Here is a 24,436-nt window from a genome sequence, read left to right as displayed (position 1 = left end):
ACAGAAACTTGATACCTTGTATGAGCTATGATTGACTTGGAACTAGAGATATTGATGAATTTTATTTGCATGTAAATCCACTGCACTAACAAAAGTAGACTACATACAAGATAATATAATGTTTAATCAATCAATTCGGAATTGTTTGAGTTGATACACATTCGTTTTTAACCTTTAGCCTGAATTATAAAAGCTCAACTTATTTGAATATTCGAAAACCTATTTTAAGTTGCACTTTTGTCATGCCTAAGTTTGATCGAGCTTTCATATAAAATCACCTAGTATGATTTTGTCGAATCCTTCACCAGTTTTGAAGATTTCTTCAACAACTAAATATATATAGATATGTTTTGATATCTGTGAGTATTTCGATCCGTTTATCGCTATGGTTTGAATTCATTCTTCCATAACTGCAGGATCAATACACGAGGATAATCATATTACAAAAAAAAAAGGAAAGGGATTTTATTTTTTTTTTTGACCGAATTCAGAAAGAAAAGTGAGAAATTTGAAAGTGAGAGAAAAGGAAAAGCATTCTCAGCGAAAAAGAATTTGTTTGTGTAATGGGCAGTCCCAAATTCAAACTCTCCGATTCCCTCTCTCGTCTTCCTCCCAAATCTTCCTTCCGATACTCCACCTGGTACTCGCCGCCGCCGCCGTCGCCGCCTCACACCGACGATCTTCTCGCCGCCGTCTCCACAGCCATCAACAACGCCCAAACAAAGCCTCTCGCCTCTTCTCTCCGGCGGCTCCTCCCTTCCCTCAGAGCCCACCATGTGGTCAATCTCCTCAACCACAACCCGTTCTCTCTCCACCCTCTCTCTCTCTTCTCCTTCTTCAACTGGCTCTCCTCTCAGCCCACCTTTCGCCACACCGTCCAATCCTACTGCGCGATGGCTCACTTCCTCTGCGCCCACCGAATGTTCGCGGAATCTCATTCGATCGTTCGATTCCTCGTCTCCCGCAAAGGGAAAGACTCAGCGTCTTCGATCTTTGCCGCGATTCTCGAAGTTGCAGGTACGCGCTCTTCGAATTTGGTGTTTGATGCTTTGATGATTGCGTATGCGGATTCCGGGTTCGTTTCCGATGCGATTCAGTGTTTTAGGTTAGTTAGGAAGTATAATTTTCAAATCCCGTCCCGTGGTTGTGGTTACTTGCTTGATAAAATGATGAACTCGAACTCCACTGTGTCGATTTGGACGTTTTATTCGGAAATTATGGATTCTGGATTCCCGCCTAATGTAAAATACTTCAACATTTTGATCAATAAGTTCTGTAAAGAGGGTAATATTAGAGATGCCAGGTTGATTTTCTTTGAAATTGGGAAGAGGGGTTTACGTCCCACAACTGTTAGCTTCAATACCTTGATTAATGGGCTCTGTAAGTCCCAAAATTTAGATGAGGGTTTTAGGTTGAAGAAGATTATGGAAGAAAATAGAATATATCCTGATGTTTTCACCTACAGTGTTCTGATTCATGGGTTATGCAAAGAAGGCAGGCTATATGATGCAGAACAACTGTTTGATGAAATGCAGCAGAGAGGATTGAAGCCAAATGATGTCACTTTCACCACTTTGATCAACGGGCAATGTAGGAGCGGGCAAATTGACTCAGCCATGAACACTTATCAGCAAATGTTAACCATGGGAGTGAAACCTGATTTGGTTATGTACAACACACTCTTAAATGGCCTTTGCAAGGTTGGAGATGTTAGTAAAGCTAGGAAGCTAATTGGTGAAATGAAAATGGTGGGGATGAAACCTGATAAAATCACTTACACTACACTCATAGATGGTTACTGCAAAGAGGGAGATCTAGAGTCAGCTATGGAGATTAGAAAAGGAATGAACGAAGAAGGGGTTGTGCTTGATGATGTAGCTTTCACAGCCCTTATTTCAGGTTTGTGTAGAGATGGAAGGGTGATTGATGCCGAGAGAACCTTGAGGGAGATGATGGAAGCTGGTATGAAACCTGACGATGCCACGTATACCATGGTGATCGACGAGTATTGTAAGAAGGGTGATGTTAAGATGGGGTTTAAGCTGCTGAAAGAGATGCAGAGAAATGGCCATAATCCTGGTGTCATAACTTACAATGTGCTTATGAATGGATTGTGCAAGCAAGGGCAGATGAAGAATGCAAATATGCTATTGGAAGCAATGCTTAATTTAGGAGTAACTCCAGATGATATTACATACAATATTCTTTTGGAAGGGCATTGTAAAAATGGAAAAGCAGAGGATTCCATTAAACTCCGAAATGAGAAAGGACTTGTTGTCGATTATGCGTATTATACTTCTTTAGTTGGTGAATACGATAAATCCTTAAAGGACCGTCAAAAGAGGTGATGGTGATATGTTGTCGAATAGGTAACTTCAGATGGCATAACATACAGCATTCTTTCTGGAAGGGCATCGTAAAAATGGAAGAGCAGAAGATTTTCTTCAGACGTCAAAGATGAGGTTCGCTAATTCTTTTCAAAATGCGAAGATAAAAAGCTCTCACGGAACCAAACCCAATGACAAATAACATGTAGTGGATTGTGCATATTAGGCTTCTTTAGTCGGTGAATCCGATAAAGCCTTAAAGGATTCTCAAAATAGATGAAGATGATATGTTGCCAGATGAAAACTTGTCTGTCTTCTTTCAGTGGATATTTGGCAGTTCAGTTAACTCACAAAGTAGAACAACGATGTAGATAAAAGGATTATCTACGCAAAGAGGAGCTCGGAATGTGTTCAAATGGTAAAAGAGACTTTGGAGTGGGTTAAATCTCTCGGTGGACACCTACTTAAGATATTAAAATCTTACAAGCTTCTTACCAATCAAATGGGATCGGAATAGTTGTCTCATGAGATTAGTCAAAGAAGGAGAAAAAGAGAAGAGCTTGGAAGGAACTTTGTTGGTAAGGGATTGTTTCAAAATAATTTTCTCTTTTTATTAATTTTTTTTCCACATTGAAATCACTTTTTTAATCTTTTTTCATAAAGAATTGGTCATCTGAGAAAACACACTCTTAGAATAAAAAGACTTTTAGAAAACAAATTATTCAAACATATTTTTACAAAATAATTGCTCCAAAAGTAATTTTTTAAAAACTGTTTGCAAAAAATTCCCCAATGCACTGTTGGCCTGGGAAACTAGCCTTGTGGACATGGTCAAAGCTTTATAATTCAGTTTGGAGAAGCTTGTTACTTTTTGGTGCAATGCTTGTGCATCCTAATTGAGGAGAAGATGATGCAATGAGAGGAGAAACTTTATCTATCTTCTGTCTTTATTAGTGAATTCATTTTTTAAAGTTTCCCACTTTCCCTTTATGTATTAGTTCCTTTCATTATTGCTTTTATTTCTTATATCAATAAATTATTATTTTTACGTGGATGTCACTTTTTTTTAGTTAAAAAAATGTAGTAGGGATTCAAACTCTCGACCTTTTAGTCTAGTCAAGGATATATGTCTTGATTAATTAAGCTATATTTAGGTTGGTAGTTGTTGATACTTTAATTGTTACATTATAACAGATTTATCGTTCTACTTCTCTTTTTAGCTAAAATCTATTTTCTTCATTTTTTTCATGGAATAACTCTACCTTATCATAGGCTTTGCTTATGTCATGAAGATAAAATCACTGTACCAATAGTTTTGTTACGATAAAGGATATAGAAATTGACATTTTTGAGAAAGATTGAACTCATTATACCAGTACTTTCAAATGTAGAATTCAATTTATCCACGAACCCTTCTAGCCATTTAATAAGACATTGCGTTACAACGACTAATAAAGCAAAATCTCTTGCAAAGCCTTAGATCATTGATCTTGATGGGAGTGAAATAGATGTTTGGGTAAGCAACAATTTAAAACCAATATAAACAAGTTGTAGTCATTTGATAAATGGCTTGTTCAACCTCTTCTCTAACAATGTATGAAAATAGCGGAGAACCAACCTAGCAAAAGCTTAAGCTGGCTTAAGATTAGTTCTTGGACGCTCAAGCAATTAGGCCTTGCTTTATTTCAATGATTGCCCTAGTGATATCATATTCTTCCTCAAGCTTGGAGGTATATGTAGTTGGTCAGGTTGTTTTGTCGAGGAACTCAATCGTATCCTCAAAATATTCCTTCCCAATTAGCCTCTCAAAATAATTTCTAATAAGAACTCTCTATCATCACTTTCTTCATTCCATTCAATCTCTCATTTGAATTCTATTTCTCTTTCATTTCTAGCCAACTCTAGCACGAGACATCACCAAAACTAATCTTCTCTTAATCTTTATTTCTAGAGAACCACCTTTTTTTGGTGATGACGTTAATTAATGTTCTCTCTTCCAATTTGATAGCTTTAGCACCATAGCCTCTACCTTCTCTTAAACTAGATATTGTTCAAAGCATTTACAATTTTTTTTATTTGTGTATTAGTTCGAGTTTGATATTTAGATAATTTAGTTGTAAATTTATGCTTAGATGTTATTAATAAAAATTTTCAATCAAATGAAAATCTAGAATAGAATATTCAACTTTTTTGACCTATAAAGAATCATAATATGGTAAGATTTACACAACACTATTTCATCCTTAAGTAGTCTGAGGAGGCTGTTAACAATGGTTATTAAATAGACATTGTAATCTTACCTTCTTAGAAATGTAAATTATATTTAAGCATCAAGGTACCCAAACGTCTTAAGCATGATACCTAAGAATATTGAGAGCAATTAGTCACTTATTTCCTCGTCATGGATCTTGATCTATAGAATATTGAGAGCAATTAGTCACTTATTTCCTCGTCATGGATCTTGATCTATAGGTTAATATGTAAAACTTTTACCAAATTGAAGAATAATATCTTTTTGGTCCTTGATGTTTTAGATTATATGTTTTTAAAATTTGGTAAATATATGTTTTAGTTGCTTATGTTTGAGAATCTTTTCAATTCAGTCTTTATTGTTTTAAAAATGTTGAGGTAAGATACACTTTTGATCCATAAAGTTTGGACTTGGTTTTTATTTGATCATTGAGTTTAAAAGATCATCATTTTTTGTCCCTGAGATTTAAATTTAGTTTTAATTCGATCACTAAACTTTCATTGTCAGTGAAGTTTGAATTTAATTTTTAATTGGTCCATAGGATTTGAATTTGATTTCTAATCGGTCTTAAGTTTTGTTGACCTAATAAGATGAGACTCTCACTTCAACTGAATAGTCAGGTCCAGTTCGAGATTTAATCATTTCCTGTGATTCAAAAGAAAAGAAGGGAGCAGACCAAAGTCCTTGCATAGTGAAAGTTGCTCAAATATTTTGGTCTAAAAGTACCCAGTTGATAGGATTCCATTCCCAAGAAGGGTTGCGGGCGAATAGGAACTGGATCCATTTGAGTAGCCGCCGGACGTGCTGTTATGGAATCCGAAGATCATCCGCTCATGACCGCCTTCTTTGAATAGCTGGAATATTTATGGTAGCAAACATGTGTTGACTATATTTTGGTAGTGTGTATTTTTTTTAGTACATAACATGTGGGGCGGGGGATTGAACTCACATGGTTGGAGATATATGCCAATTATTGTTGAACTATGCTGGTTTTGGCGTTTGGTAGTGTTTATTTTTTAAATGTGCGGACAAATTTAATTATTCTTTATTCTCTTTCGCTCGAGCGACATTTTTCTCTCTCCTTTTTCTTTTCCTTCCTTCCTTCCACTCTTCTTGCCACAACCATTCCTCTTCCTTCATCTCTAGTTTTACATTTAAATTGACTAGGTTCTAATTTACGATGCAAATCAGCAAGTTACTCGGCAGCCAGCTAGATTCATAATGGACGTTCATATTGAGTCATTTGAGAGATCTTTTACTGTTAGTCACATATATTAATTGCCACATCATCATTTCATTAGGTCAACTAACGGTCAACTCAACTGGACTAAATAAAAACCAAACTCAAACCTTAAAGACTAAGTAAAAGCTAAATTCAAACTTCAATGACCACCGTACATGTCACTTTTAAAAGGATCAAATAGAAGCTAAATTTAAATCTTAAAGATCAAAAAGTAGTTTCTTAAATTCAATGATCAAATATGAACAAATACCAACTTCAGGACGAAAAGAGTATTTTATCTAAAATTTTACTTTAGTCTATTAAGTGTTGACATTTTTCAATTCAATTTCTCATTATATAATTCTTAAATTTAAAGGAAAAAGTAGATGATCTAGAGAAAGAAAGTTGGATGTATGGGAGTAGGCAAGTAAAATGCAAAGCCGAAAGGAAGAGGCAACAGGCTGGCATTAGACTTGCTTCCTCGAACAAAACAAAAACAATAACTATCTTTTAATTTTAAGATATTTTCAAACAAGACGGCTATGTCTTGCCATTTTCAGACCCATTCCCCTATAAAAAAAAATCTAACCCATAAAAAAAAAAGAAAAAGAACAAAAGAACTTGGTCTTGGGATGTGTGAGAATGTTCTCTCTTTATATTATTTAAAATTTAGGTTAAAATATTGTTTTTGTTTTTATTTTTTATTTTTAACTTTGGTTTATTTTTGTCAATGTACTAGAAGGTCCATTTTGGTTTTGTATTTCAATTTTGATTCATTTCACCTTTTGTAATTTCAAAATATTTATTTTAGTTTTTGTACTTTTAAAAAGTGAACATTTTGGTTCCTTAATTTTATTTTTAATATTATTTTTTCTATCACAATTTCAACACGACACTACTCTAAATATATTTATTGCAATATAATCATGGCTTAGCATTGGAAGATTTCCACTATGTGTAGGATTTGTGCTAAAGTTTTGAAATTAAGGATCAAAATGATCCCTTTTTAAAAGTATAGGGACTAAAATGAACCAAAGATAGAAGTATAGGAATCAAAGTGAAAATTGTGAAAGTATAAAAACCAAATGAACCAAAGCTAAAAATACCGAGACTAATATAATATTTTAACTTAAATTTTAAATGCTTTCATATTAGTTTCTATAGTCAAGCACTTCATGAGATCAAGTGCTTTAGGGCATGTTTGGTAACATTGTACCATATGTGATTTTGGAAAAAAAAATATTTAATTACAATTTATTTTGTAAAAGTGATTTTAATTACTATTAATTTATGTTTGGGTTTGAAGTAATTTTTATATAGTTAGAAGTGATTTTCAATCCATCCAACAAAAATCATCTATCAACTAATGCTTCAATAATTATTTTAAAGTGATTTTAGATTTTTCTAAAATCATCTTTTTGCCAAACAATATTATAAGAAAGTGATTTTGGCAATTAGAAAAGTAATTTTAACCATGATAAAATCACTTCCAATGGTGTGTTTGTGTTTGGAAGTGACGGTAGAATGAATGATTTTGAAAAAAAAGATTTAAGTATAATTGATTTTCTAAGATCACCATCCATTTGATGCCTTACAAATCAATTTAAAGTAATTTTAAACTTTCCTAAAATCAAATTATTAATTCGCCAAATATAATCAATAAAAGGGAAGTGATTTTGATTTTGAAGGCTTGTCAAAAGTATTTCAGATATTGTATTTAAGTAAGTTGTCAAGTAACAAACTTGAATATAACTTAACTGATTAAGACACTTATCTTCCACTAACAAGTTGTGAGTTCGAATCTCCACCCTACATGATGTAGTGAAAAAATATTTTGAGGAATTTGAGGCGATTTGGAGGGAGGGAAAATGATTAAAATTAAAAGGCAAAATAAAGAGATACAATTCCTCGCGGCTTTCATATATGTATACACATAATGTTAAAGGTAAAAAAAAAAAAAAATTACTTACTCAAATTTAATCCTCAATTTTTTTCTAATTAAAAGAGAGAAAGAGAGATTGGGGGCAAAAATGGAAAATATTTGTCAAAGAAAAAAGTGAAAATTTCCAAGTATATTTGTAAGAGTAATGTACACTGTACTCAAACCTGTTGGCTGGGTTCTCTCTCTGCTTACCAATCTCACCTATTCAACAGCTGTTTCTTCTTTTACCTTTTTCTTTGCATTCTTATCAAATTTATTCAACATTTTCTAAATTCAACAACTCATTAAATACAAAATTATTCTTCTCTTTGTGAAAAATTGCAAAATTAAAAGTTAGAATCTTAGTAGATACAAAGTTTCAATTTTATGACTAATATATACGTGAAATTTTAAAAGAATGTCAAATAGATAGAAATTTATTAGGTATAAAATTGAAAGTTGAGGGATTTATTAACACTTTTATAAGTTCGGGGTCTATTTGATTTAAAATTGGAAGTTTAGAGACCAATAAGACGTAATCTTGAAAGTATTTTCTACCTATACTCCTAAATTTCTCCACTTATACGTCAACAACAATTTATAATTAGGAAGCTCGAATATAAAAGGTTTATAGACTCGAAATGTTAGTTAGGTTTTTTAAGTATATAGAGGAATATAAAAGGTTTATAGACTCGAAGATTAGTTAGGTTTTGTAAATGTATAGAGGAATCTAGATAGAATTTTTATCAACATTTTGAGTATAGTCCAACTAGTTGAAATATTAGCAATCTCTTTATAAGTTAAAATTTGAATTATTCTGTCATATTTATAATAATTTTATGAGATAAAAATATCCCACTTCGACCAGTCAAAACATAGCTCGATAGACAAAAGATATTTATTACATCAAAGGTCGATAATGTGACTCTTGATCTATAATTGTTAAATTTAAAAATGAAAATAAAAATCTTACTCGGGTTACTCAAGATATGTTTGGATACATCATAGGAATGAAACATATTAAGAGTACATCATCAACCACCTTTTAGAAAGAAGTTAAAGAATTCATGTTCTCGTAATCTTCAAACACATTAAGTCGTTTACCAACCTAAACATAACTCAATTAATTGACGTATACATATTGTTACGGGTGAAATTAGCTCATCAAATTTTCATAAATTGAAGTTAGGACAACGACATTGGGTCTTGCTACTCGGATCAAACCACCAAACCAGACTAGACCCAGCTGATCCAAACCCGGCCAAACTAGTCCACCCAAACCAACCCAAAGATACTACCTCTATAAATAAGAGGAGAAATCTAAGGTGTGAGAGACGCTCTCACAACTTTACTTTTACTACTATCAACAAAACCTTTTGCTAACTCTGACATCGGAGTATGTGAGCCTTAATTAATTAACACCACACCAACATTCACATCTATTGTGTGCAGGTGTTCATGGAAGCTATTGACGCTGTAGACTAGAACCAAATATTTATTATCGCTAGACGCAAATGCCTCAACTGATCTCAACTTGACGTATATGAACCAAACTTCTTGAATTAATTTTATTCCATTTTTGTAGATTATATAATTTATGGCTCGTTTGATAATATTCTTGTTTATGATTTTTTGTCTCAAATTTTATTGGTGTAAGTTTTTTAGCCTAAATAAAAGAGTAAATATATATATGTTCTAGTTCCCACGTTGTTTAAAAATTTTCAATTTAATTCATTATTATGTTTTAACATTTTTCTTGTCAATGTGGTGTTAAAATTAGTTAATAATAAGCTTACATAACATAGTACCTAACGAATGCAAGAATAGGAGTACGTGGGAGATTAGCGACTATTGGGATTGGATTCTTGATAATGCAAGTGCGGAGGAATTGGAGGTGATTATGATAGGCTCGTGGGTGATTTGGAATTCAAGAAATAGTGTGGTCTTGAACAAGGAGCAGCCAAATTTGCAAGGATGATTCAGCAGAAGAAGAAATTTATTGTAGAATATCATGTTCAACACGCAGGAAAATCCCAAGATACTAAATCAATTGAAGGCAGAAGCTTATCTGGTCAAGTTAAAGAAAACACGAGGTGGATTTCACCTCCAATGCATACTTGGTCTTTAAATTCAGACGCCTCGCAGGATTGGGGTGGATTTTGAGAGATTGGAAGGGCGAAATCATCCTCGCCGGCAACAAAATGGTGACCAATTGTGGTAGCATCAAGAAATTGGAAGCGGGAGCAGTTCTCTAAGGGCTCCAATGTCTGATTTTGTGCCAGAATCCCTACTTGGTTTGTGTGGAACTGGATGCAGCAGAGGTGGTAAATCTATTGAATGGAGAAGACGAAGACCTTACTCAAATTCAGTGGGTTGTTAGAGGAAATTATGGCATTAAAGGCCCTATGTGGACTCTATCTTTTGTCAAAGTGAATAGGGCAACAAATAACTCTGATCATTTTTTGACTAGAAGAGCCAAAGAATCTAAGTGTTGGTCATGTTATCTCTCGAATTGGCTGATTCAGTTAATTAGGGAAGATCTGTTTTAGTTCTATAAAGTTCTTTTATTTTCAAAAAAAAAAAAAAAATAGCTCCTACGAATGAATCAATAGAAATTTAGAGAAAATTAATCCTCAATGGAAGAAAACTTGAAAAATTTACAAGTTTCTTGGAAGTTTAGAAGAAAAATTAGAAACTTTTCTTCCTTTCCCTCTCGTAAAGTGCTACTAATTCACTAAATATTATATCAAACAAGGAGACAAGGCACCAAGTTAAAAAAAAAATCAAAACATATTTCAACTTAAACGAAGACAAAAAAAAAAAATTTAAAAAAAAATAGTGAAGTGAAGGAGTTGTGATAGTGATCACATGATTGAAATGAAACGACAGAAAACGTGTAAGAAAGAGCCACGTGTCAATGATAAACCGAGGAGCAAAGGATCCCAACATATCTAATCATGTCAGTGTCGGGAATAATTAAGGTTTTAACGGTTTCTTTTTTTCTTTTTTTTTTAATATTATTTTTATGGGATTTGTTTAGGTCGGCAGATTAATAATTTTGAATATTAATATGTCTTCTTCTTCCCATCAAGATTAAAACACCCATTTCCTTTGTCTCCCTCTCCCCATATATCCCTTTTCTTCTAATTATTATGTCTTTCTTTTTTATTTCTTTTCAATCCACATCATTTATAGTAGTGTTCTTAATTAACTTCAGAGTCTAAGAAAATAGGTAGAGTTCTTAATTATTTTTATTTTTTATGACTAAAATTTAGGAGATTTATCTATTATATATTTTCATGTAACTATATCTTTTAAAGTTCACCTTAATTTTTATTTATTAATTTTGCATTCAACAAGTTTGCTGACTCTCGATAAGTTTGAGCACCTATGACCCTTCAATATTATTTATTGAGATAACTAAGTTGGAATATTTCTTTCATATATATGCGTAGAAATATGATAATTGTCCTTTGTTTTTTGAACCACCTCTTAGAATTTTACTCAAAAAAAAAAAAAAACTATGAAGGTAATGTTTGAGTTTTGTATATTAGAAGAGTAATTTGTCCTGCATCATACAGGTACAAAAAGAGGGTGTTCCCAACATTTAAGTTTTGTATACTAGCTCGAGTTAATTGACTATTGAGTGATATTTGCTTTGAAAGAATACTTTGCATAATTGGGTCGAGAAAGAGAAATTTATGTGATTGTAATATTATTTTCTACATGGTGAATTTTTCTTTTGTGGGCTGAGGTTTTTTTCCGATTTGGAGTTTTCCACATAAATTCTTATTTTTTTTCCATCAGATAAGGAGTTTAAGTCGGGTTATTTTCAAGTTATTTTTAAAGTTGAAATGATATACAAATTTTGAGGGGGAAAAAACGACACAAAACATAAATTCCTGAAGAATGATGAGTGGAATCAACCAAATTGATCATCATGACTAAGATGATCTTAGATTTAAGTCTTAAATTTAACAAACCAATAAGTCAAGTTAAAAAATTGACCCAATCCATCTTTAATTTATTGTTATTCCAATTTACAACTCAAACCATTATTAATAAATAAATAATTTTTATACCATTTTTCTCGTCACATAATTTTGTTTAGTATACAAAGTTGAAAATTATATATATACACATATACATAGAAACCATTCTCTAGAACCGTCGAGAAGAACGCCACGTGTCAAATTTCAATCTCCACCGTTAAAATCTCACTTGGATCTGCTGCAGTCAGCTTCACCGAACCCAACTCTCCTATTGGTCACATCGTACTCCACCCACATATTTTGCTGATGGACGTTCCCGATTATATTACTCGCAATCCCGAGCAAATCCGACCGTCCGATCCCCACGCACTTCACTCCGCCCTCCACCTCCGTAAAAATCCTCTCATTCCGCACCACAATCTCCACCCCCTTGGCAAACACGAACGACATGTCGCCAATCCTGGGCCCCACCGCCGCCGCGTCAACGCCGTCGAAACACATGTCGGCCACGTTGGCGTACACGTAACCCTTCTTCATCCTGGGCCCCACCAGACTCACGATCTCCGCTTTCACCTTGTCGTACGCCTCGCCCACGAGATACGTCAGGTCCGAGCCGGAGTCGATCATGGTCTGCCCGGACCCGGTCTGGTCGGGCCTGAACGCCGCGGCGGAGATGTTGAGCGGCCTCCCGCCGATCTTGATCCCCAGCAGCGGGAGCGTGTAGGCGAACTTGTCGAGATTCGGGGAGCGGTCGCTCTCTGGGAAGGCCAAGAGGCCGACGTATTTGAACGCGGCGGAATGCGGGTTCGGCCCGAGGTAGAACGAACCGGCGGTCGGAACCTTGGACCGGGCCGGGACGCAGTAGGAAAATCTGGAGATTCTGGCCTGGGAAACGAAGGAGAGGCGTCCGAGATTCATTCCCAAAATGCCCTTGTCCTCGGCGGAGCCCTGAGCGCATCCCAGAATGACGGGAGGGGTAGTTTTGGAAGGGGAGAAAGTAAATTTCTCGCGAACGAGATTGCCCTCGGCTGCGGTGCCATCGGCGTAGAAGTAGGAGTAGTGGCAGAGGCGGTTCTGGTCGCAGGTGGTGGGGAGGGTAAAATCGGGAATTCGCGGCTTGCAGAGAGGGTTGTTGCAGGGAAGGAGAGAGAAAGAGGAGGAGAGAGAAGGATCGAACGACGCCGTATTGCTGCGGAGAGGCGTTTTTCTGTTATGGCACTGAATCCAGGACAGCTGGCTGCCGGTGTCGAGAACCAAGTCCGTCGGCTGCGGCGGCGTTCCGATGGGAAGGGACACAACCAAAGCGTTGGAGTATTTGACGGGAAGCCTGGTGGAGGAAAACGACGGCGTTTTGGGGGCTCGGCCTCTGCCTCTGCCTCTGGGTTTGCGAGGGATGGAGAAGAGAGAGGAAGAGGGGGTGGTTTTCGAGAGAGAAAGTGAGGTGAGAGGGAAGGAGAGAGAGAGGGGGGTGGTGGTGGTGGATTGGGGGTGGGAGAGAGAGAGGGAGAACAAGGAGAGAGAGAGGAGAGAGAGAATGAGAAGCATTGTGTTTTGTGATTGTGGGATTTATTTTTTTCTTTTGGTGATTGAAGAGAGAGAGAGAGAGAGAGAAATCCCACAATGTTTTTGGGAATTCAAAGGTTGAGATGAATTTATAGGATTTTAGAGAGAGAGAGAGAGAGGGTAATGAAACCACCAAAAAAAAGAAGAAGAAGAACGCGTTTTCTTTTGATGGGGAGAGCGGTTACGTCTTTTTTTAGCGTTTAAGATAGGAAAACAAAAGGGATTAGAAGAAGAGGGGAGGAGTTTATTTTTGTGAATTTAAGTTTTAACAGCGATGCGATGGGATAATGTTCGTTCTAGCTCTTGCCCCTTGAGAACCAAGTAATTGTTATGTTTTGTCTCATTTATGATATATATTGTGTTTCTTTTTCGCTTTATTGATGGGTTTGTATCGGTCTCTAGTAGTGATCCGATTCTTCTTTTTTCTTGCCACATACTTTAACTTTTGAACTAAAAAAGAAAAACACTTATAGAATATTAAATCTTAAATATAGGGTTTGAACTCTTTTTCTCTAAATTATTTTGAATTTACCTTGGTCTCTCTTCTTTAGACCGACCAATAATGGTTGAGTCTATTATTATTATATTCATTCTCTCGTTGGTCTGTAAAGAAAGGTTTCAATTTAGCTTAATAATAGATTTGAAATATGAAAGATAACACTTTAAAGTAGATGTCATCGACTTAAAAGATACTATCATTTAATACAAAAATTTTAAATATCAATGTTAATGAGAATGTCAAAGTTTGAATTTTATGGATATGTCGATAGTAATATACTAATATAGATAAAATGTCGATGTCGATGTCAATGTCCATGTCAGTGTCAATGATACAGCTATATTTAACGACTACATTAACGAAATTTATTGGCGTCGTTTTATATTGCCAACCGAATTCAAACAAAAATAGAGCACATCTAGGTGAATCATTATGAGAGACTGCCAGTAGGCGTCTCAAACCACGATATGCTTTAGAGAATCATCGATTACTGTCTCTATCTTTTTTTTATTAAACTTAATAATATGTATCTAACATTAATTAATATAGTATGCTAAAAAATATTAATTAATATAGCAACAAAAACTCAACCTAACAAGTTATTTATAGATATTTAGAACAACTCCATCATATGAGATTTTATTTTTAATAAATTGGAGTTTTAATTTCATCCATGTGATTTTAAAATTTTCAATATCATCATATCGGTCTTTTTCAAGTTAATAGTATATCTCTCCATCATTCGTAAATAGTAAGAAAAACTTAATGTAACAAAGTTATTTATGAGTATTTACATAACTTCCATGATATGGGATGTTACTTTAATAATAACTTATGGATTTTGCAAACGCTGGTTAAAATAAAATTAACTTAGAAGAACAAAATTATCACGACTAGTAAACTCATTTTCAGGTGTCCATGAATTTTTATGATTCATTTTGAGTACTTATCGCAAATGACTCTTAGTGTATACGTTGAATTTTTTGATAATACTCTATTAATAATATAAACGTGGTAAGCTTTCAATTAAAGGAGTAGAATTATAATGAAAATAAAAAAAAAATACAGAGACAATGACTGATAGGGCTTTCAATTAAAGAATTATTATTATAATGAAAACTTTATAAGAATAGAGATTAAATTAAAACTAAAGGTATACCTACTTAACTAAAAGAAAATATATTAGAAAAAAGAAAAGAAAAAGTTAGTCAATATAACAATATTGAAGGGATGCCTTTGCAAAAAATAGTAATAATAATAAAAATATGTACATATATTTATTGAAGAGATTATCTAAAGCAAGTATTTTAAGGGGCCATTTTCTTTTGATTTCTCTTCCTTTTGTTTTGTATTATAATTATTTGTCTACTTCCTCTTTTGTTTGCACAATGTGCTTTCTTTATTTTAATTGAAGTTTGTTTATTAACAACTTCTTTTTTCCCTAAACAATTTGAGATTCTTATTCATATTTTTTTATTTATTTATGGGAACAAATACGTGGGACCAAATGACCTCCAATGGGTGGGTGTGGGTCCCTAGTAAAAATTGATTACTCAAAATCAAGACATTTTATTAAATGTATATTTTATAATACAATTATATTAACCACAAATTAATTTCTTTATCATGTTGCTAAAAGACTTTTTTCTAAAGGATATTAAGAAAAATAAATTTGTCGTTTTTCCCTTTGAGAAAATTTGGGGTGATAAATATTATATATGCTCCATATATATATATTTTTCTTTTTGGGATTTGAATGTGTTTGGGGAAGAGAATATCCTGGACACGTGGAGGACCCCTATTGGTGCTCCAAGATGACTCATGAATCATGCCCAGCTCGGACGGCCGAGATCACCACCACTAGTGTTGACAGATGCTAAGTATGAGGGCCGAGGTGAACCTGGCCGAGGTCCGACCTACCAGGAAGCTCGGTGGGGGCCGATGTGAGCTACTGTCAGCGGCGTGATTATCGGGTATAACTGTCGGTCTCGAGATTACCGGGTGTAACCGTCGCGAGATTAGCGGGACTACCACCCATAAGTAGATGACTTCACTCCACGATCAGGTACGATGATTTCTGACCTCGAACTAAGCTGGGAAACCGACCTATACTGACTTGATCGTCGGAGTGCTCACCTTTTGTGCAGGTCCGCCCAAGTATTCAGATCGGTCCGGAGGCCGAGTTCGAGCTGCAATCTGAAATACACTGTTGTGCATATCCTTGCATAAACATTTGGCGCCGTCTGTGTGAACGACAATCTAAGTCATCCTAATCCTTTTAAACCAATACGCGAGCGAAAATGGTTCAACCAGCAAACTCGACCAATACGGCAGATCGAAGGACTCTAGCTGCCAGCGATGCCTACCAGAGGGAGGTCGGAGCAGCAGTGGTAGAGGGGCAAGGTCACGACGGCCTAGCAACAGAACCCCTCCGCAGGTCGGCACGAATCACCGCGCCTGTCCTACCACCTGCGCACCCAAAGACATCCAAGGCCACCCGTGGCCGAGGTGAGACCTCTAAGAAGGGCGCCCGGGGTCCAGCCCCGGCTCCACCAAGTGAGAACTTTGACGCACTCCAGAGAGGAATGGAGGCAATGCGCACACAAATGCGGTCCATGGAGGAAATGTATAACGAGATGATACTAGCTGCAGGCGCAGAGTCTCGATTTGAAAATCGAATGACGCGCATTGACATACGTAAGCAAAGGGGTTCCCACCTCGGCCCAGTCGAGGAGGAACATCCCGAAGACAACGAGAGCGAGGGACACACTCGCCACAGAGGAGACCTTCGTGAACACCTCAACAGAAAGAGAGGCTCATCTCTCCGAAAAGGACAGTCACCATCCCGCTCACACAGGAGCTCCAACCAGCAGGCTGAATCCTCTCACAACCCAGCAACTCCCGCAGGGGTGATCACAAGGGCGGAGTTCGACCAGCTGAGGGGCAAGCTCGACGCTCAGGTGGAGGCCTTAAAGGCCAAATGTGAGCAGAAAGAAGGTTCACTGAACGATGGCGACTTGGGAGAATCGCCCTTCACCTCGGACGTTTTGGAAGCACCGATCCCTCCGAAGTTCAAAGTTCCTACCATGAAGCCTTATGATGGGTCGAAGGAACCCAAAGATTATGTTGAGGTCTTTGAAGGCCTCATGGATTTCCAAGCGGCATCAGACGCAATCAAATGCCACGCCTTTCAGATCGCGCTTACTGGCAGCGCGCGATTGTGGTATCGGAGACTGCCAGCCAGGTCGATCTCGACCTACTCTCAGCTGAGAAGGGAGTTCCTCGCCCAGTTCTCTTCTCGGCATTATGACAAAAAGACAGCGACCCATCTCGCCACCATCAAACAGAAGGAGGGTGCGACGCTGCGAGAATATGTCACCAGATTCCAGGAGGAGCAGTTGAAGGTCGCACACTGCTCCGATGACTCGACCATGTGCTATTTTCTCACCGGTCTAGCCGACGAGGCCCTCACGGTGAAACTTGGAGAGGAGGCCCCGGCCACCTTCGCCGAGGTGCTTCAGAAGGCGAAGAAAGTCATCGATGGACAGGAGCTCCTCCGAACCAAAACCGGCCGACCAGAACGAAAGATCGGGCGGGGCAGAAGTGGAAAAGATATAGAAAAGGCAGATCCCAAGTCCAAGGACAAGGGATCCTTTTCCAGCGGCCGAGCTGAGTATCGAAGGGCGGAGAACGGACCTACCAGGAGCCGACCTTACGAACGCTTCACCCCGACCACGATTCCAATTTCCGAGATCCTAACGAACATCGAGGAGTCTGGAATGGAAAAACTACTCAAGCGTCCTGAGAAGCTTCGGGGAGCCCCGGAAAGGCGCAACAAGGACAAGTATTGCCGCTTCCATCGGGAGCACGACCATAACACGTCGGACTGCTGGGAGTTGAAGCGCCAAATTGAGGATCTAATTCAAGATGGCTACTTCAAGAAATTTGTGGGAAAGCCTAGGACCAGCTCGGCAGAGAAAAAGGAAGAGCGGAAGCGTTTGAGGACGCCACCCCGGCGCGCTGACCGACCTGCGGTCATCAATACTATTTTTGGAGGGCCAAGCAGGGGTCAGTCCGGACATAAAAGAAAGGAGCTAGCTCGTGCAGCCAGGCACGAGGTGTTCATCATCAGGGAGCAGAGGTCGACCTGCCCAATCACCTGCGACAGTACAGACTTAAAGGAGGTCCACCTGCTCCACAATGACGCACTTGTGATCGCTCCTTGATTGATCATGTGGTGGTCAGGAGGGTGCTGATAGACGGAGGCACATCTGCTAACATCCTGTCCTTACCGACCTACCTCGCCCTGGGTTGGACGAGGTCGCAATTGACGAAAAGCCCGACACCGCTGGTTGGGTTCTCTGGAGAATCGGTCATCCCAGTGGGTTGCATCGACTTGCCGGTCACACTTGGGCAGGACAAAACTCAGGTCATCCAAATGGCCGAGTTCGTGGTAATTGACGGTAGATCGGACTATAACGCCATCTTTGGGAGACCCATCATTCACTCATTTCGGGCCATGCCCTCGACACTTCATCAAATTTTGAGGTATTCCACCCCCAATGGCGTGGGCACGGTCCGAGGAGAACAGACCGGTTCGAGGGAGTGTTATGCCTCCGCACTCAAAGGCTCATCGGTCTGCGCCCTCGAAACTCTCGCCGGTAGGGATGGGACGCTCGAGTTCGAGGCCGACCTGCCGAGGAGGGAGTTTGCCGCACCCACTGAGGAGCTCGAGCTTGTTCCTCTGCTTAGTCCCGAGAAGCAAGTAAGCATAGGAACCAAGCTGGGGGCCACCGACAGAGAGGAGCTAATCCACTTCCTCAGATCCAACTCGGATGTCTTTGCGTGGTCCCATGAAGACATGCCTGGCATTGACCCGAAAATTATGACGCATCGCCTCAGCATAGATCCGTCATTCCGACCTGTAAAGCAAAAAAGAAGACCTATAAACAAGAGACGGAGTGATGTAATTGTTGAGGAAGTTAGCAAACTTTTGAAAGCTGAATACATAAGAGAAATTTCGTATCCCGAGTGGCTCTCCAATGTTGTATTAGTTAAAAAATCTAACGGAAAGTGGAGAATGTGCGTAGATTTTACGAACTTAAATAAGGCATGCCCGAAAGATTGCTTCCCACTGCCGAGGATTGATCAGCTCGTGGACGCCACAGTCGGGCACGAACTGCTCACCTTCATGGACGCCTACTCTGGGTACAACCAAATCAAGATGCATGTCCCAGATCAAGGTCATACCGCATTCATAACAGACCAAGGTCTGTACTGTTACAAGGTCATGCCCTTCAGGTTAAAGAACGCAGGAGCGACCTACCAGAGAATGGTGAACAAAATGTTCGTCAAGCAGATCGACCGGACTATGGAAGTGTATGTGGACGACATGCTTGTTAAGAGCAAGCAGTCTAAGTCGCATCTCTCCGATCTGACCGAAGTCTTCGAGGTTCTGAGGACATATCAAATGAAGCTCAACCCAGCTAAATGTGCCTTTGGAGTCTCTTCGGGAAAATTCCTTGGCTTCATGGTGAACAACCGGGGAATCGAGGCCAACCCCGAAAAGATTAAAGCCATGCTCGAGATGGAGGCACCTAAGACGCTGAAGCAGCTTCAGTGCCTCAATGGCAGTATTGCGGCCCTTAACCGGTTTGTTTCAAGATCGACAGATAAGTGCCTTCCTTTCTTCAAAGTCCTACGGAGGAAAGGGCCGTTTGAATGGACAGCGGAGTGCGAGCAAGCATTTCAGCAGTTGAAAAGCTACCTCTGTTCGGCACCTTTGCTCGCCAAGCCCATGCCGGGGGACAAGCTCCAATTGTACTTAGCAGTGTCTGATAGCGCAGTCAGCTCGGCCCTAATCAGGCAAGAGGAAGCGCGACAAAACCCGGTCTACTACACAAGCAAGGCTATGACCGAAGCCGAGACCAGATACCCTCAAATGGAAAAGTTGGCTCTTGCTTTAGTCACATCGGGCTGACGGCTTAGACCATACTTCCAAGCCCATACTGTGGTGGTGCTCACTAACTTGCCCCTAAAAAACATCTTCCATAAGCCAGAAGCTTCTGGACGCCTGATGAAGTGGGCAATGGAGCTAAGTGAGTACGACATCCAGTTCGAACCCAGAACTGCGTTGAAAGGACAAGCAGCGGCAGATTTCATAGCCGAGCTCACACCACCTTCCGAGCTGAGCGAGTCCGACCTACCGTGGACAATCTATGTCGACGGATCCTCCAATGAGAAGGGGTGCGGGGCCGGGGTCCTCTTGCTCCGACCAGGAGGCGAGCGATTTGAGTATGCCTTGCGGTTCGGCTTCCGGACTTCTAACAACGAGGCTGAGTATGAAGCATTTATTGCCGGCCTGCGAATCGCTAGAGCATTGAGGGCCTCTTGTGTTAAGGTCTTCAGCGACTCCCAGCTTGTTGTGAGCCAGATCGAGGAAGAGTACCAAGCCAAAGACTCCCGAATGGAGAAGTATTTGGGCAAGGTCAGATCGTACCTTGCCCAGTTTCGAACTTACGAAGTAAGCCGGGTTCCCTAAGCAGAAAATTCTAATGCTGACGCCTTGGCCAAGTTAGCATCGCCGTACGAGACCGACCTGGCCAGGTCGGTCCCCGTCGAGATATTAGATAATCCCTCGATCTCAGAGCCAGATCTGATGGAGATCGGCGCTCCAGAGTCCTCATGGATGGACCCGATTGCGGACTTCATTAGGGGCAACTCACCACAAGACCCCAAGGAGCGCAGAAAGTTGGTAAGGCGAGCAGCTCGGTTCGTGGTCCGAGGTGGAGCATTGTACCGACGCGGCTTTTCCCTGCCTCTATTGAGATGCCTAACTCCTGAAGAGGGCCTGTACGTCCTCAGAGAAATCCACGAAGGAGTGTGCGGCAATCACTCAGGCGCCCGGTCGCTGTCAGCCAAAGTGATCCGACAAGGATACTATTGGCGGACCCTCAGCTAGGACGCCAAGAAGCTCGTTAGAACTTGCGACAATTGCCAACGCTACGGAACCATAATCCACCAACCTCCCGAGCTGCTCACCCACATCTCGGCCCCGTGGCCATTCGCGCAGTGGGGGTAGATATCATTGGTCCTTTCCCTTTGGGCAAGGGCCAGACCAAGTTCGCTGTGGTTGCTGTGGATTACTTCACAAAGTGGGCCGAGGCCGAGGCGCTCTCCCACATAACGGAATCTAGAGTCACGTCTTTCGTATGGACAAATATCATATGTCGCATTGGTATACCGCAGGCCATTGTGACAGACAATGGGAAGCAGTTTGACAACGCCAAGTTCAAAGACTTTTGCAGCAAGCTTGGCATAAGTCACCTTAGCTCGTCCCCCGCACATCCGCAAGCAAATGGACAGGTGGAGGCAGTCAACAAGATCATCAAGCGAGGCATCAAACTTAGACTGGACTCCAAGAAAGGCAGGTGGGCCGAGGAGCTACCAGAGGTTCTATGGTCGTACCGGACCACCCAAAGAGAATCGACGGGTGAGACCCCGTTCTCCCTGGCCTTCGGCTCCGAAGCTGTAGTCCCGGTTGAGATCGGCATGCCATCTGACAGAGTAGAGCATTACGAGCCTACGGCAAATGAGGAAGAGCTGCTCCTCAACCTCGACTTGTTGGAAGAAAGAAGAGCAATGACCCAGCTACGTCTGGCGGAATATCAGGGCAGAATGGCCAGACATTACAACGCCCGCGTTCGACCTCGGACCTTTTAGGTCGGACATCTGGTCTTATGGAGGGTCCAAACCCATGTGGGTGCCCTTGATCAGACCTGGGAGGGCCCGTTTGAGGTCAATGGCATAGTCCGACCTGAGACGTATGTATTGGCCGATCTGAAAGGAGACGTCATCGCACACCCGTGGAACGCGGAGCACCTGAAGCGTTATTATCCTTGAAATGCCAAAAGGGTTTTCAATGGATCTGTAAAAACTGTTTCAAAAGAACTATGATCGGAATAAATGTGATGATTTAATTTCATGATTCCGAGTTCGACCAGAAATTAAATGGGGGCCACGGACTCCCACGCGATCACATTCCAGCAGTCGGTTAAAATTCAATCCTCCAAAACCTAAGGGTACGAGGTGCGATGCCAAAACCACTGATGAACTTAAAATTCAAACCTTCAAGGTAAAGGGATGATGTGAAAAGTTCAAAATGATCAAGCCTCTGAACTTGAGGGTACGATGTACGATATGAAGAATAGCTACGGACTTAGGATTTCAGCCTTTTAACGTTTTTAAGTTAAGGGTGCGATGTTAAAAAATCCAGAGTTGGTGCAATGCATTGAATGCTAGACAGAGATTCAAATTCAAACTTTCAAATTATTTTAATTGAAGGCGCGACCTCAAAAGTAAGAGGTGCGAGGTGACATTGGCTGCAGTTTAAAGAAAAAGCAAAGAAAGGAAAGATGTTGTCAACAACAAAGTAAAAACAAATGGGAGCTTCTTTATTGAATGGAGAGCAGAGCCAAGGCTTATAGACCTTGCAGCTCTGCCCTGACATTTACAAACAAAAAACAAAAGAGAAGAGAAGAAAGACAGCGAAAAGCCTCTTGAAGGGTGGTCGCCTAAGAGCCTGCTTGAGGAGCGCCCTCTTGAGTGGTGCCGACCTGATCCTCTTCGAGGTCGGAGTAGTCAGAGTCCAGATCTCTGACGTACTTATCCACCAATGCTTGGGGGCCAGGGTGCCGCTAGGCCCAGACGCCCACTGCTCAACATACCTCTTCTTCTGACCACCGAGATCGATCTGAAGGTCAGGCATGTCGGAAGCAATGCCCTTCATGAGAAACTTGAAGCCCGCGTCAGAGAAGTCTTTGACAAATCAATCGAAGTCAGGATGTTGCCTAAACGATTCCTCCAATAGGGCTCCATTGCTGAGACGCTCCTTCACCGTCTCCAGCTCGGCAGTCGCATGCTTCAGCTCCTCCTCCTTCGCTTCAAGCGCCTGGAGCATGTCGTCCTTCTCCTTCTCTAAGCCCTTGGTGATAGCATGGGCAGCTCGGAGCTGGACCTTGCGTCTGTCTTCTTCCTTCTTCAGCAGCTCGGCCTTGGTCTCCACCTCGGCCTTCAAAATTTCCACCTCAGAGTGAGCCTTCAGCAGCTCATCCTTCATGGTGGAGGAAGCAGCCTCTAAGGCAGCAGAGAACTCCTCTTTCTCCCTCGCTGCCAGAACTTCCCTCCCATCCAGCTCGGCCTTCACGGCCAGAGCCGATTGAATGAAAGCAACGAACGCCTGAGAAAAGGTACAAATAAGAAGTTAGACCGAGCTACCTGTTAGGTAAATTGAGTAAAAACACCAATCTTACCTCAGCGGCGTAGTCGATGGTCTTCTGCAGAACGGACCCTAGGTCACTTACAAATTTGGACGCCCTCCTTAGGCAGCGGTCCAAACTTGCGGCCGAGATGCGGGACACCTGGTCCCTCACCCCAGAACTTGACGGCTCAACTCTGAACCGTGCCGTCACATCGGACGTCCCGCCCATCCTGGCCACAGGATCGTCCACCCGATCTGCGAAGCTCGTAGGCAAGACCCCACGAGCTCCGACTTCCAAGGGGGAGGTGGTCTTCTTCTTCTTCCTCCTTCGCTTCAGAGGGACTTCCTCCCTCACCTCCTCGCCCAAGGGCGAGACGTCCACCCCCTCGGTCTGATCCCTGGGGCGCTTCTCCCTCGAAGGACCCCCAGAAGACTCCAGCTCGATCACTGGGGCTGGATCTTCAGAGGCTGGCCCTACCACAGCAGGGGTGGCAGGTTTCAAACTCTGGGCGGCCTCAAGAGCATGGGCTCGGCCCTTGGACTTGCGCTTCACGTTGCTTGCAAATCCGCAAACCATGGCTGCAAAATAAAAACAGGGGTCAACACAAGGTTAGAGGAAAAAAGGGGGGAAGCAAGCTCGGCATACCAAGTTCGGAGTTCGGCCTTGAGGATTCAATGGGACGAACTGCGGGGTTGTAATCTAGCAGCCCGGACTCAAGCAGCAGCTTGTCGGTCACCAAGGTTCCGACCTTCCTACCCCTCGGAAAACGCACCTTGTAATATTTCAGCGTGTCGAAGGAGGCTTGCGTAAGCTCGGGGACTGGTCGGATTGAAACTGCACAAAGACAAAATTTGAGTCAGACCTGAATAACAAGAAAGAAAGTTATCACAAGAAGTAAGAACTACTCCGTACCTAGGTTCCTAAACCTAGTGGGAACGTCAAAGAAGGAACGACCTGACTCGTCCTTTGCAAGCCATTCCCCAAAAGCGTAGAACCACTTTCTCACCCATCCCTTGATGGAGGTCGGCCCCTTAACTATACCGCCTGCGCCTTTCCTGGCGCACATATAGAACCGACCAGGCTTCTTAGCTATCCTTTTCGCTTCGAAGCACGCGAGGAGCTGGTCTACGTCTAACAGCTCGGCCTCTTCACTATCCCGAGCTCGTAGCCAAAAAAGGATGGCCAAAGCAAAAATGACACCCCACCCATTGGGGGCCACTTGAGCCGGAGCCAGCCCAGTTCGGAAAAGAAACTCTTGGACGAAAGGGTGAAGGGGAAGTCTGAGGCCGTACTCAAACATTTAGAAGTAGAAAGTGACCATCCCTTTGGAGGATTGTCAGCTCTCTCCCCCTCTTCCGGAATCCTAAGGAGGATGTTCTTAGGGATAGCGAACCCCCTACG

General features: G+C 40.9%; 2 protein-coding genes across 3 annotated transcripts; one reads left to right on the top strand and one right to left on the bottom strand.

The window, feature by feature from the left end:
• The first annotated feature begins 300 nt into the window (after window positions 1–300).
• LOC111013174 (Pentatricopeptide repeat (PPR) superfamily protein) lies at window positions 301–5,562 on the top strand. Of its 2 annotated transcripts, none has more exons than XM_022287570.2 (2): window positions 301–2,905; window positions 5,199–5,562. In XM_022287570.2, exon 1 carries the CDS (start codon window positions 564–566, stop codon window positions 2,346–2,348), a length of 1,785 nt encoding a protein of 594 aa, XP_022143262.1. In that variant the 5' UTR covers window positions 301–563; the 3' UTR covers window positions 2,349–2,905; window positions 5,199–5,562. The 2 variants fall into 2 exon arrangements, with proteins under 2 accessions (XP_022143262.1, XP_087983415.1); XM_088127289.1 differs by having other exon boundaries at window positions 5,195–5,562.
• Window positions 5,563–11,711: 6,149 nt separating this feature from the next.
• LOC148209863 (Eukaryotic aspartyl protease family protein) lies at window positions 11,712–13,356 on the bottom strand. Its single transcript, XM_088127128.1, has one exon. The coding sequence runs from the start codon at window positions 13,256–13,258 to the stop codon at window positions 11,939–11,941; it is 1,320 nt and encodes a 439-aa protein (XP_087983254.1). The 5' UTR covers window positions 13,259–13,356; the 3' UTR covers window positions 11,712–11,938.
• Between the last annotated feature and the right edge of the window lie 11,080 nt (window positions 13,357–24,436).

Source organism: Momordica charantia (genome assembly GCF_013281855.1).
Source record: "Momordica charantia cultivar OHB3-1 chromosome 8 unlocalized genomic scaffold, Mcharantia_2.0 BLBB01000008.1, whole genome shotgun sequence".
NCBI classification, from domain to species: Eukaryota; Viridiplantae; Streptophyta; class Magnoliopsida; order Cucurbitales; family Cucurbitaceae; genus Momordica; species Momordica charantia.
This window is presented reverse-complemented; position numbering and strand designations above follow the sequence as displayed.